Consider the following 15,560-nt stretch of genomic DNA (forward strand, 5'->3'; position numbering starts at 1 on the left):
CCCTAAAAACACCCAAAAAACCCAATCAAATTGAAGATTTTTGACCTGCAGTTTTGTAGTATATCCAGAAAACAGCAGAGTATTCTTGTAATATAAAGTTTTTTGTCAAGTATTTTGCAGCAAAATCTTAAAAACGGCAAACTGTCAAATTGAAAAACTTTGACAAGCAGTTCTCCAGTATATTCCCAAGAACAGCAAAGTATTCTTATAATATTGAGTATCTTTATCAAGCATTTTTTTCAGCTGGTCCTTAAAACAGCAACGCATTCCTGTCATATGGGTTATTTTGAAGAAAACATTTTTGCAGTAACATCCTAAACAAAAATCTTACCAAATTTAAGATCTTTGACTAACATTTTTGCAGCAAAATTCTAAAAACGGTATGAAATTGTAAGATTAAAGATCTTTGACCAACAGTTTTGTAGTACATCCCTAAAAACAGCAATGCATTCCTGTCATAGAGAGTATGTTTGATCAGCATTTTTAGAGTATTCCCCTAAAAACACTCAAAAAACCCAATCAAATTGAAGATTTTTGACCTGCAGTTTTGTATTATATCCAGAAAACAGCGGAGCATTCTTGTAATATAAAGTATCTTTGTCAAGTATTTTGCAGCAAAATATTAAAAACGGAAAAACTGTCATATTGAAAAACTTTGACGAGCAGTTCTCCAGTATATTCCTAAGAACAGCAAAGCATTCTTTTAATATTGACAAGCATTTTTTCAATAACATCCTCAAAACAGCAGAACATTGTTGTCACATAGAGAGTATATTTGACAAGCATCTTTGAAGCAGGTCCTTAAAAACAGCAAAAGGTTCTTAAAAACAGCACCACACCATTAGGCACACCTGCAATGTAAAAAGATGTGTCATTTACAAAATGAACTTGCCCTCTCATGTGATACTTTTCACTGTGATGCAACCACAAATGGCTAAAGTGATTACATCCTTTACACTTTCAGTTAAAATGAGCAGTATCGTCTTTGTAAAGGTTGGCTGATTGCGTTAGCGTTCCGACTGGTTTGCGTTACGCTCCAGGTGAATTGCTCCCTGGGCATGGAGTTCAGGCTCTCCGAGCATCCTAATCAGCATGACTGAACCTTAAGTGACTTAGCTGCTTGATATGTTCTACACTCTTAGAAATAAGGGTTCTAAAAGGGTTCTTCTACAAGGGCTGAGGTTCTAACTGGAACCATTTGCTTCTGAAAAACCCTTTCCCGAAGAAAGGGTTTTTCAAGGGTTCTTGGTAACGCTAATGGTTCCAGTAAGAACCATTTTGATCCAGAGAACCCTTTAAAACCCCTTTTCTGAATAATTGGTTTTAAAAGGGTTCTCACTAACATTAAGAGTTCCAGTAAGAACTATTTTGATCCAGAGAACCGTTTAAAACCCCTTTTCTGAATAATTGGTTTTAAAAGGGTTCTCACTAACATTAAGAGTTCCAGTAAGAACTATTTTGATCCAGAGAACTGTTTTTGGAAGAAAGAGTTCTTCAGGGATTGTTGAAAGCATGGGTAAGATCCTGTGTCACCAGGGACATACTTCCTGATAACATTTGCCAATAATGGTGCCAATCTTTAAATAAATGTTTTTCTCATTAAAATGTTTTGAATGTTTGTTCAATGTCAACATGATAAATGACCACAATATAATATGAACTAAACTGATCTGTAGAATACAATATGGTTCTTTATAGAACCCTCAGAAGACAAGACGGTTATCGGTGAAAACCTTTGAAAAGGGATGTTTTTAGAACCCCCTGTGTCAGGTCTAGATGAAACCCTTGAAACATGAAAGAGTTCTTTGTGGAACTCCCTGTGTGGGTTCTAGATGAAACCCTTGAAACATGAAAGGGTTCTTAGTGGAACTCCCTGCATGGGTTCTAGATGAAACCCTTGACAAACGAAAGGGTTCTTAGTGGAACTCCCTGTGTGGGTTCTAGATGAAACCCTTGAAATACGAAAGGGTTCTTAGTGGAACTCCCTGCGTGGGTTCTAGATGAAAGTCTTGAAATACAAAAGGGTTCTTAGTGGAACTCCCTGTGTGGGTTCTAGATGAAACCCTTGAAATACGAAAGGGTTCTTAGTGGAACTCCCTGTGTGGGTTCTAGATGAAACCCTTGAAACATGAAAGGGTTCTTAGTGGAACTCCCTGCGTGGGTTCTTTGTAGAACCTCTCATGGGGGGTTCTGGGTGGAACCTTACACACACAGTTCTAGGTAGAACCCTCCAAAAGGGTTCCAGGTGGAACCTTTATAAAAAGGTTCTACCTGGAGCCAAAAAGGGTTCTCCTATGAGGACGAGCCGAAGAACCTTATATGGTTCTACTTAGCACTTTTATTTCTAAGAGTCCATCCATCCATCCATCCATCCATCTTCTTCCGCTTATCCGAGGTCGGGTCGCGGGGGCAGCAGCCTAAGCAGGGAAGCCCAGACTTCCCTCTCCCCAGCCACTTCGTCCAGCTCTTCCTGTGGGACCCCGAGGCGTTCCCAGGCCAGCCGAGAGACATAATCTTCCCAACGTGTCCTGGGTCTTCCCCGCGGCCTCCTACCGGTCGGACGTGCCCTAAACACCTCCCTAGGGAGGCGTTCGGGTGGCATCCTAACCAGATGCCCGAACCACCTCATCTGGCTCCTCTCGATGTGGAGGAGCAGCGGCTTTACTTTGAGCTCCTCCCGGATGGCAGAGCTTCTCACCCTATCTCTAAGGGAGAGCCCCGCCACCCGGCGGAGGAAACTCATTTCGGCCGCTTGTACCCGTGATCTTGTCCTTTCGGTCATAACCCAAAGCTCATGACCATAGGTGAGGATGGGAACGTAGATCGACCGGTAAATTGAGAGCTTTGCCTTCCGGCTCAGCTCCTTCTTCACCACAACGGATCGATACAGCGTCCGCATTACTGAAGACGCCGCACCAATCCGCCTGTCGATCTCACGATCCACTCTTTCCTCACTCGTGAACAAGACTCCGAGGTACTTGAACTCCTCCACTTGGGGCAAGATCTCCTCCCCAACCCGGAGATGGCACTCCACCCTTTTCCGGGCGAGAACCATGGACTCGGACTTGGAGGTGCTGATTCTCATCCCAGTCGCTTCACACTCGGCTGCGAACCGATCCAGTGAGAGCTGAAGATCCTGGCCAGATGAAGCCATCAGGACCACATCATCTGCAAAAAGCAGAGACCTAATCCTGCAGCCACCAAACCAGATCCCCTCAACGCCTTGACTGCGCCTAGAAATTCTGTCCATAAAAGTTATGAACAGAATCGGTGACAAAGGGCAGCCTTGGCGGAGTCCAACCCTCACTGGAAACGTGTCCGACTTACTACCGGCAATGCGGACCAGGCTCTGGCACTGATCATACAGTGAGCGGACTGCCACAATCAGACAGTCCGATACCCTGTACTCTCTGAGCACTCCCCACAGGACTTCCCGAGGGACACGGTCGAATGCCTTCTCCAAGTCCACAAAGCACATGTAGACTGGTTGGGCAAACTCCCATGCACCCTCAAGGACCTTGCGGAGAGTATAGAGCTGGTCCACAGTTCCACGACCAGGACGAAAACCACACTGTTCCTCCTGAATCCGAGGTTCGACTATCCGGCGTAGCCTCCTCTCCAGTACACCTGAATAGACCTTACCGGGAAGGCTGAGGAGTGTGATCCCACGATAGTTAGAACACACCCTCCGGTTCCCCTTCTTAAAGAGAGGAACCACCACCCCGGTCTGCCAATCCAGTGGCACCGCCCCCGATGTCCACGCGATGCTGCAGAGTCTTGTCAACCAAGACAGCCCCACAGCATCCAGAGCCTTAAGGAACTCCGGGCGGGGTAGATGAGATTTCTAAGAGTGTACTCCTTCAATTAGTCCCTGCCAATGTAGCTCTAATTGTTCTGCACATCACAATAAGGGCCGGCGTGAGAAGGCAAACATACCACTTTTCAGGCAAAATAAACATGTAGATTTATGTTACTTCCTTGCAAATGAGCGAACGCTTGGTCTTTAAAAAAAATAAACCGCACGTTTAGTCTCCGTCTTGGCTTTGAATTGTAAACAAGGTTCTTTCCCGTTCCTTCCTTCTGGGTTTTTTTTTTCTCTTCCGGCAAACTTTCCGACAAGACATCATTAGTTAAATTGCAACGATAATTTAGTGCTTGTTTTCACAAGTTAATTATAGCTCGTTGACTCGTTCTGTACGATTTATCTCATTTGCTGAATCGCGTCTGAACTGAGCTGCTTTCGCAATCCAATTATACAGCACAAAAAGCCTCAAACTGGTGCATGACTGTGAGCCAAGTCTTGTTTTCAGCCTCGTGGCACAGCTTTTACGGGTTTGAACCCTGGCAACCCTTTAACACATTGTGTTTTGTAATCAAAAGTGAATTGCCTATCGGTGCCATGCTGACCTTCTTTTGAGGTGTAATATTTCAGTAGTTACACTCTGACATTTCTCCCCATTACCTTGCCTAGTCCTTCCTGCACTGTAGCCGCCGAATATTTATTTCCCCCAATCATTGTGTTCTTCCACGCACAAAGAATCCCTTGCATAGTCATGCGCCAATTTGCCATAATGCATATTTGATACGGTAAGTAACAAGCCATCGATCAAAGTCAACGTATGTACTGAGTCGCAAATGATTCGATGCGTAAACATCAAGTTACTGACCAAGAAATGACTCCTCAGTAATAATAATAATTTACATTTTCTAGTCATACACATCTACGGTACTCCTGGAACTTAATTCATTCATTTTTTATTTATTTATCTCTTCATTGATGTGCATTTTTTCTCAAACTCGTTTCCATACGAGTTGGGAAATTGTGTTAGATGTAAATATAAACGGAATACAATGATTTGCAAATCCTTTTCAACCCATATTCAGTTGAATGCACTACAAAGACAACATATTTGATGTTCAAACTCATAAACTTTATTTTTTTTGCAAATAATAATTAACTTAGAATTTCATGGCTGCAACACGTGCCAAAGTAGTTGGGAAAGGGCATGTTCACCACTGTGTTACATGGCCTTTCCTTTTAACAACACTCAGTAAACGTTTGGGAACTGAGGAGACACATTTTTGAAGCTTCTCAGGTGGAATTCTTTCCCATTCTTGCTTGATATTGTTCAACAGTCCGGGGGGTCTCCGTTGTGCTATTTTAGGCTTCACATTTTCAATGGGAGACAGGTCTGGACTACAGGCGGGCCAGTCTAGTACCCGCACTCTTTTACTATGAAGCCACGTTGATGTAACACGTGGCTTGGCATGGTCTTGCTGAAATAAGCAGGGGCGTCCATGGTAACGTTGCTTGGATGGCAACATATGTTGCTTCAAAACCTGTATGTACCTTTCAGCATTAATGGTGCCTTCACAGATGTGTAAGTTACCCATGTCTTGGGCACTAATACACCCCCATACCATCACACATGCTGGCTTTTCCACTTTGCGCCTATAACAATCCGGATGGTTCCTTTCCTTTTTGTTCCGGAGGACATGACGTCCACAGTTTCCAAAAACAATTTGAAATGTGGACTCGTCAGACCACAGAACACTTTTCCACTTTGTATCAGTCCATCTTAGGTGAGCTCAGGCCCAGCGAAGCCGACGGCGTTTCTGGGTGTTGTTGATAAACGGTTTTCGCCTTGCACAGGAGAGTTTTAACTTGCACTTACAGATGTAGCGACCAACTGTAGTTACTGACAGTGGGTTTCTGAAGTGTTCCTGAGCCCATGTGGTGATATCCTTTACACACCGATGTCGCTTGTTGATGCAGTACAGCCTGAGGGATCGAAGGTCACGGGCTTAGCTGCTTACGTGCAGTGATTTCTCCAGATGCTCTGAACCCTTTGATGATATTACGGAGCGTAGATGGTGAAATCCCTAAATTCCTTGCAGTAGCTGGTTGAGAAAGGTTTTTCTTAAACTGTTCAACAATTTGCTCACGCATTTGTTGACAAAGTGGTGACCCTCGCCCCATCCTTGTTTGTGAATGACTGAGCATTTCATGGAATCTACTTTTATACCCAATCATGGCACCCACCTGTTCCCAATTAGCCTGCACACCTGTGGGATGTTCCAAATAAGTGTTTGATGAGCATTCCTCAACTTTATCAGTATTTATTGCCACCTTTCCCAACTTCTTTGTCACGTGTTGCTGGCATCAAATTCTAAAGTTAATGATTATTTGCCAAAAAATAAAATAAAGTTTATGAGTTTGAACATCAAATATGTTGTCTTTGTAGCATATTCAACTGAATATGGGTTGTAAAGGATTTTCAAATCATTGTATTCCGTTTATATTCACATCTAACACAATTTCCCAACTCGTATGGAAACGGGGTTTGTACATTGTTTGAATTCATCACTCAGTCCATTCCAAAGTTTTACACCATAAACCGATACAGTACACAAAAGCTTTTTCTTGTACTTCTCACTTTTACAATGAATAAAAAAACAATCCCCTCAAATCATATTTTCCATTTCTCTAACTAAACATGTCTTGAATATTTCCTGGTAGTTTATGATTTTTCGCTTTCTGCGCTGTTTGATATTCAATTTGGTCGGTTAACTTCAGCACTTTCGACGGCAGAAGAAGTGGATGTGTGTGATCTCTGACTTTTTTGAAGAAGGAATATAAATTGTAGAGAACTCGTGAAAGTGTTTCCCCTAAGCCTCAGCACAGTAGGTTAAATACGGTGAAACTCGAGAGCTGTACAGAATGTGAAGTGACTTGTTATCCAGAAACTGGTTTGTTTTATGTCACAGTGCAATTGTTTTTGAGGCATTAGACCACAGGTGTCAGACTCAAGGCCTGGGGGCTAAATCTGGCCCGCCACATGATCTAAAGTGGCCCACCAATTGTGAGAATTATATATTTTTAAGGGTTCTTTTTTAATACCCAGTCATGTTTAAATCAGTTAGTATTTTCCCATGTCTTCTCGTGCCCTCCTTGCTTTTATCTTATGTCCGCTAGTAAACTCTTTGTTTTGTCTTAAAGGGGAACATTATCACCAGACCTATGTAAGCGTCAATATATACCTTGATGTTGCAGAAAAAAGACCATATATTTTTTTAACCGATTTCCGAACTCTAAATGGGTGAATTTTGGCGAATTAAACGCATTTCTAATATTCGCTCTCGGAGCGATGACGTCACAACGGGAAGCATCCATCCATCCATCTTCTTCCGCTTATCCGAGGTCGGGTCGCGGGGGCAGCAGCCTAAGCAGGGAAGCCCAGACTTCCCTCTCCCCAGCCACTTCGTCCAGCTCCTCCCGGGGGATCCCGAGGCGTTCCCAGGCCAGCCGGGAGACATAGTCTTCCGAACGTGTCCTGGGTCTTCCCCGTGGCCTCCTACCGGTCGGACGTGCCCTAAACACCTCCCGAGGGAGGCGATCGGGTGGCATCCTGACCAGATGCCCGAACCACCTCATCTGGCTCCTCTCCATGTGGAGGAGCAGCGGCTTTACTTTGAGCTCCCCCCGGATGACAGAGCTTCTCACCCTATCTCTAAGGGAGAGCCCCAAACTCATTTCCGCCGCTTGTACCCGTGATCTTGTCCTTTCGGTCATAACCCAAAGCTCATGACCATAGGTGAGGATGGGAACGTAGATCGACCGGTAAATTGAGAGCTTTGCCTTCCGGCTCAGCTCCTTCTTCACCACAACGGATCGATACAGCGTCCGCATTACTGAAGACGCCGCACCGATCCGCCTGTCGATCTCACCATCCACTCGTCCCTCACTCGTGAACAAGACTCCGAGGTACTTGAACTTCTCCACTTGGGGCAGGGTCTCCTCCCCAACCCGAAGATGGCATTCCACCCTTTTCCGGGCGAGAACCATGGACTCGGACTTGGAGGTGCTGATTCTCATCCCAGTCGCTTCACACTCGGCTGCGAACCGATCCAGCGAGAGCTGAAGATCCTGGCCAGATGAAGCCATCAGGACCACATCATCTGCAAAAAGCAGAGACCTAATCCTGCAGCCACCAAACCGGATCCCCTCAACGCCTTGACTGCGCCTAGAAATTCTGTCCATAAAAGTTATGAACAGAATCGGTGACAAAGGGCAGCCTTGGCGGAGTCCAACCCTCACTGGAAACGTGTCCGACTTACTGCCGGCAATGCGGACCAAGCTCTGACACTGATCCGACACAATCAGACAGTCCGATACCCCATACTCTCTGAGCACTCCCCACAGGACTTCCCGAGGGACACGGTCGAATGCCTTCTCCAAGTCCACAAAACACATGTAGACTGGTTGGGCAAACTCCCATGCACCCTCAAGGACCCTGCCGAGAGTATAGAGCTGGTCCACAGTTCTACGACCAGGACGAAAACCACACTGTTCCTCCTGAATCCGAGGTTCGACTATCCGGCGTAGCCTCCTCTCCAGTACACCTGAATAGACCTTACCGGGAAGGCTGAGGAGTGTGATCCATCGGGAAGCAATCCGCCATTTTCTCAAACACCGAGTCAAATCAGGTCTGTTATTTTCCGTTTTTTCGACTGTTTTCCGTACCTTGGAGACATCATGCCTCGTGGGTGTGTTGTCGGAGGGTGTAACAACACCAACAGGGACGGATTCAAGTTGCACCAGTGGCCCAAAGATGCGAAAGTGGCAAGAAATTGGACGTTTGTTCCGCACATTTTACCGACGAAAGCTATGCTACGACAGAGATGGCAAGAATGTGTGGATATCCTGCGACACTCAAAGCAGATGCATTTCCAACCATAAAGTCAAAGAAATCTGCCGCCAGACCCCCATTGAATCTGCCGGAGTGTGTGAGCAATTCAGGGACAAAGGGCCTCGGTAGCACGGCAAGCAGACGAGCGAGCTAAACCCCCTGGATGTCTTGGCTCACACCGTCCCTTATGCCACTGAAGATGATCAAGAGAAGAATATCGACCCTAGCTTCCCTGGCCTGCTGACATTAACTCCAAAACTGGACAGATCAGCTTTCAGGAAAAGAGCGCGGATGAGGGTATGTCTACAGATTATATTAATTGATGAAAATTGGGCTGTCTGCACTCTCAAAGTGCATGTTGTTGCCAAATGTATTTCATATGCTGTAAACCTAGTTCATAGTTGTTAGTTTCCTTTAATGCCAAACAAACACATACCAATCGTTGGTTAGAAGGCGATCGCCGAATTCGTCCTCACTTTCTGTCGTGTCGTTTTCGTCGTTTTCGCTTGCATACGGTTCAAACCGATATAGCTTCAGTTTATTCTTCAGTTTCGTTTTCGCTACCTGCCTCCACACTACAACCATCCGTTTCAATACATGCGTAATCCGTTGAATCGCTTAAGCCGCTGAAATCCGAGTCTGAATCCGAGCTAATGTCGCTATAGCTTGCTGTTCTATGCGCCATGTTTGTTTGTGTTGGCTTCACTATGTGACGTCACAGGAAAATGGACGGGTGTATATAACGATGGTTAAAATCAGGCACTTTGAAGCTTTTTTTTAGGGATATTGCATGATGGGTAAAATTTAAAAAAAACTTCGAAAAATAAAATAAGCCACTGGGAACTGATTTTTAATGGTTTTAACCCTTCTGAAATTGTGATAATGTTCCCCTTTTAAGGGCTCTTGTTTGTCGGCTCACACGGCTGTTTTGGTCAGTTCCTTATCTGTTTTGAAGAAGCAGCAGCGCTCCTTTCTAGGTGAGAGGGGCTGTTTCCGTTCTACATAAGCTGACTCTTTTTGTTTGGCTTTTAGACCTCGCTTGCTGATGCTATGGTTGCATTGTAAAGGCTGGTCTCCCGAAACTTCAGTAAAACGTGGTATTGTACCATTCTGTCCCTGGGCTCCTTTTGTCCTCTCGCCGGGAACTCATGGCAACACAAAGTTTTGTGATAATTGTCGGAGGCAGATATTTACATATATCCGAATTTAAGTGTTACTTCTTCTATTTCATAGTCATATTTGAAAACAGATCGTGTTTTTCCATTTATTCTCTTTCTGATTCTCTGCAAGTAAACTGTGTGTGTTAACCTTGATCTTTGGAATGTGTTTTGACTAGAGAGAGAATGTGCATGTGTTTTGACTAGAGAGAGGGAAGAGGGGAGAGGGTTTTGGGGTCGGGAAGAGAGACCATCTTAGCGGGGCGATCCGAATGTTCTATGCTGTCTCTGTGAATGTACAGGTAAAAGCCAGTAAATTAGAATATTTTGAAAAACTTGATTTATTTCAGTAATTGCATTCAAAAGGTGTAACTTGTACATTATATTTATTCATTGCACACAGACTGATGCATTCAAATGTTTATTTCATTTAATTTTGATGATTTGAAGTGGCAACAAATGAAAATCCAAAATTCCGTGTGTCACAAAATTAGAATATTACTTAAGGCTAATACAAAAAAGGGATTTTTAGAAATGTTGGCCAACTGAAAAGTATGAAAATGAAAAATATGAGCATGTACAATACTCAATACTTGGTTGGAGCTCCTTTTGCCTCAATTACTGCGTTAATGCGGCGTGGCATGGAGTAGATGAGTTTCTGGCACTGCTCAGGTGTTATGAGAGCCCAGGTTGCTCTGATAGTGGCCTTCAACTCTTCTGCGTTTTTGGGTCTGGCTTTCTGCATCTACCTTTTCACAATACCCCACAGATTTTCTATGGGGCTAAGGTCAGGGGAGTTGGCGGGCCAATTTAGAACAGAAATACCATGGTCCGTAAACCAGGCACGGGTAGATTTTGCGCTGTGTGCAGGCGCCAAGTCCTGTTGGAACTTGAAATCTCCATCTCCATAGAGCAGGTCAGCAGCAGGAAGCATGAAGTGCTCTAAAACTTGCTGGTAGACGGCTGCGTTGACCCTGGATCTCAGGAAACAGAGTGGACCGACACCAGCAGATGACATGGCACCCCAAACCATCACCCAACCATGCAAATTTTGCATTTCCTTTGGAAATCGAGGTCCCAGAGTCTGGAGGAAGACAGGAGAGGCACAGGATCCACGTTGCCTGAAGTCTAGTGTAAAGTTTCCACCATCAGTGATGGTTTGGGGTGCCATGTCATCTGCTGGTGTCGGTCCACTCTGTTTCCTGAGATCCAGGGTCAACGCAGCCGTCTACCAGCAAGTTTTAGAGCACTTCATGCTTCCTGCTGCTGACCTGCTCTATGGAGATGGAGATTTCAAGTTCCAACAGGACTTAGCGCCTGTACACAGCGCAAAATCTACCCGTGCCTGGTTTACGGACCATGGTATTTCTGTTCTAAATTGGCCCGCCAACTCCCCTGACCTTAGCCCCATAGAAAATGTGTGGGGTATTGTGAAAAGGAAGATGCAGAATGCCAGACCCAAAAACGCAGAAGAGTTGAAGGCCACTATCAGAGCAACCTGGGCTCTCATAACACCTGAGCAGTGCCAGAAACTCATCGACTCCATGCCACGCCGCATTAACGCAGTAATTGAGGCAAAAGGAGCTCCAACCAAGTATTGAGTATTGTACATGCTCATATTTTTCATGTTCATACTTTTCAGTTGGCCAACATTTCTAAAAATCCCTTTTTTGTATTAGCCTTAAGTAATATTCTAATTTTGTGACACACGGAATTTTGGATTTTCATTTGTTGCCACTTCAAATCATCAAAATTAAATGAAATAAACATTTGAATGCATCAGTCTGTGTGCAATGAATAAATATAATGTACAAGTTACACCTTTTGAATGCAATTACTGAAATAAATCAAGTTTTTCAAAATATTCTAATTTACTGGCTTTTACCTGTATAGCGCAGTTTTAGATGAAAACATCAGTTATTGTTATTCTGGTTAGAGCTAGGTGGTGAACTAACATTGCTTTGTGGGCTTGACATTTGGGAAACTTTTCTCCTTTTTTTTATTACATTTCTCATCTTTGCTCTCCTCCTCTTTTCAGGTTTCTAAAAAGGTTGCCGATCTCATTTTGGAGAAACAGCCATCTTACGTCAAGGTAAAATTTTCCTTTTTTCTTACAAAATTGTCATTGCCATTGCTGGACACCGCATTAGCGAGATTGAAAAGTGAGGAGTAAGATTGATTTTATTCAGAATATCCTTTCATAATAGAACTTAATCCCATAAAATCCCTACTTTGCTCCTCCTGTGATGTTGCAATGACCGGAAATATGTGCATCGGAGATTTGACGCAAGTGTGAGAGAGTCTGTTTTGGTCTGATTCATTATTCTGCAGTCAGCTGCTCTCAGTCTGGCCATTCTGCTGCAGAGGCACACTTTTTGACCTTTTAAGAGAGCCATTATGGCAGTGGTTCTCAAACTTTTTTTGTCATCCCCCACTTTGGACAAGGGGGAGTTCTCAAGCCCCACCTGCCCCCATCGCCCCAACAGAGCGCTAATTCCAAGCTTTAACATTTTCAAATTTATTGAACATCAAGTTGTATACGTTCAAGCTCAATAACATAAAATAACATCAAGTTCAATAATAAATAAAATAACTGTGCAGCTGTGGTATAACTTGAATCAAGTTCAATAATAAATAAAATAACTTCCATCAAGTTCAATAAATAAAACAAAAGTGTTATAACTTGCATCAAGTTCAATAATAAATCAAAAAAAGTGTTATAACTTGCATCACGTTCAATAATAAATCAAAAAAAGTGTTATAACTTGCATCAAGTTCAATAATAAATCAAATAAAAGTGTTATAACTTGCATCAAGTTCAACAATAAATCAAATAACTTGCATCAAGTTCAATAATAAATCAAAAAAAGTGTTATAACTTGCATCAAGTTCAATAATAAATCAAATAACTTGCATCAAGTTCAATAATAAATCAAAAAAAGTGTTATAACTTGCATCAAGTTCAAAAATAAATTTAAAAAAGTGTTATAACTTGCATCACGTTCAATAATAAATCAAAAAAGGGTTATAACTTGCATCAAGTTCAATAATAAATCAAATAAAAGTGTTATAACTTGCATCAAGTTCGATAATAAATCAAATAAAAGTGTTATAACTTGCATCAAGTTCAATAATAAATCAAATAACTTACATCAAGTTCAATAATAAATCAAAAAAAGTGTTATAACTTGCTCACGTTCAACAATAAATCAAAAAAGTGTTATAACTTGCATCAAGTTCAATAATAAATAAAACAAAAGTGTTGTAACTTGCATCAAGTTCAATAATAAATCAAATAACTGCTACCCATCCACGCGAAAGTTTGTTCCGCTTAGCCCCGCCCCCATTAGTTACTGTTGCTATGTCTGTCAAACTTTCGCTCGTACAGAGAAATATAAAGCCTACATTAAAAATAAGTACTGGTAATTTCCATTTATTTATATAGCGGATTTCACAGACAGAATCACAAAGTGATTTACAGTGTGTATAGAAAATGAAAGCATAGTAAAAAAAATAATCTAAGAATATAATAATAAAAAAAAAATGTTAAAGTGAAATTTCCTCCCGTTCCTCGCGCCCCACCTGTCATGTCTCTATTCCCCACCAGTGGGGCGCGCCCCACACTTTGAGAAACGCTGCATTATGGGCACATGCAAAACAAGATGAACAATTATAAATACGTTGAATAACTTTATTTCCTGGCTGCATGTATTTGTGTCGTTAATGGCGCCATAGATTTTATGTTCTTGTCTTGTCGTTGTTGGTCTGGACCTTAGGATGCAGGGCAAGGAAGGCAATGTACAAGCAATAAGTCCATTTATTTATATATAATTTTTTTCAAACTTGATAGAAAAAATATAGATATCTAACCTTAAAAGGGAACTGCACTTTTTTGGAATCGTGTCTATCATTCACAACAATCCTTATGTGAGACAGGCACACTTTTTTTTAATGCATTCTAACTTGTAAATAAACACTAGCAAAAGTCAGCTAACAATGGAGGTGATGAGATTCGCTCTATTTTGCCTAGAAAGCGCTCTAAAAACCTCTATCAATGTTTTATATACACGTTGTAAGTATATACGTATGTAACGTAGTTACAGGCATATTTATAAATAACGTGTAATATTTACCGGTACATTTTTTATCATTGGTCAAGCGTTACGGCGCAGCGTTTGTCATTTTCTTCAAAAATAACAACTACCAAATAATAATGGCATACTTCATAAGAGTCAACAAGGCCTCTTTTGGGACAAATTACGATCCCAAAACTTATATTTTTGAGCCTGAAAATAAGGCAGATGAGCTACAAGTTTTATAAGCTGAGTGATAAGCAGATTTAGCAAGTAGCATTATTATTCAATCAATCAATCAATGTTTATTTATATAGCCCTAAATTACAAGTGTCTCAAAGGGCTGCACAAGCCACAACGACATCCTCGGTACAAAGCCATACTTGCCAACCTTGAGACCTCCGATTTCGGGAGGTGGGGGGTAGGGGGCGTGGTCGGGGGTGGGGCGAGGTGTGGTTGGGGGCGTGGTTAAAAGGGTAGGAGTATATTGACAGCTAGAATTCACCAAGTCAAGTATTTGATACATATATATATATATATATATATATATATATATATATATATATATATATATATATATATATATATATATATTCTGAAAATATGCAAACAAAACTGTGTTTGGATAATTGATACTTCAAACTTGCATAAATATAACATGAATATAACATAACTTGGCTTCTGAGAGCTTCAAAATGTAATGAATAAAAGTTGTTGATAAACAAGCAATTATTTTAATAATTAAATATGGTCATTTTAAATGAATTATTATGATCATTTAAAATTAATTATTTCAAATATGTTTATTTTAATGTATAATTCTATGGCTGGATGTAATAAGGAGTCAGAAAAAATACAAATAAAAATACAATTCATTTTGATGTTTTTAGCAAAATATAGTAAAAATGTATTTATTTTATTTTATATTTTTTAATTAATAAATATATTTATTTATTTATTTAAATTTTATTTGTCCCGGGAGGTTTTCGGGTGATGCGCTGAATTTCGGGAGGGTTGGCAAGTATGACAAAGCCCACATAAGGGCAAGGAAAAACTCACCCCAGTGGGACGTCGATGTGAATGACTATGAGAAACCTTGGAGAGGACCGCATATGTGGGGGGGGGGCTTATTGAAGAGTTATTGAAGAGTTAAACGTTAAATACAACCTACAAATATAATAAAACAATCACTTACTGTACAATGTCTGCTCTCCCTGGGATGCCGACTGATGGGATGCTTATATATTCCAGTTTAGAATAGAATAAAATGGACTTTATTGTCATTATATTTGCATATAACGAGATTAAGGACTCCAACTAAAGGTGCGGTAGTGGGAACAAATATGGGGTAAAAATAAATAAATAATAAAATAAAATAGTTTACACAACAGGCAATAAAGAAAAAAAGTAACAATTTAGATGAAGAATTAATCATAATCCTCACGCAGGGGGAAAAAAAAGGTTGGCACAAAATAATCTCTTTTTGTGTCTTTCTTGCTGGGTCAAAGTTGACCAACTTCTTGGTTTCTGGCAACAACCTTCTACTATACAAGTAAGAGGCATGATTTATAATTTAGTAGGAACTTTTACCAACTCAGAGGCCATGCAGCAGTTCATCCACTCAGTATGTAAATACTAGA

At 41.5% G+C, this 15,560-nt stretch overlaps 1 protein-coding gene across 3 annotated transcripts in view; it reads left to right on the plus strand.

Moving 5' to 3' along the window:
- vps50 (VPS50 EARP/GARPII complex subunit) overlaps positions 1 to 15,560 on the plus strand; it is a 421,495-nt gene that overhangs the window by 62,498 nt on the left and 343,437 nt on the right. For all 3 annotated transcript variants that reach the window (XM_061983218.1, XM_061983220.1, XM_061983219.1), the window contains exon 5: positions 11,886 to 11,939. In XM_061983218.1, the coding sequence (XP_061839202.1) occupies positions 11,886 to 11,939 (54 nt within the window). The remainder of the gene's footprint in view (positions 1 to 11,885; positions 11,940 to 15,560) is intronic.

The sequence above is a fragment of the Nerophis lumbriciformis genome, linkage group LG21 (genome assembly GCF_033978685.3).
Source record: "Nerophis lumbriciformis linkage group LG21, RoL_Nlum_v2.1, whole genome shotgun sequence".
Taxonomy (NCBI): domain Eukaryota; kingdom Metazoa; phylum Chordata; class Actinopteri; order Syngnathiformes; family Syngnathidae; genus Nerophis; species Nerophis lumbriciformis.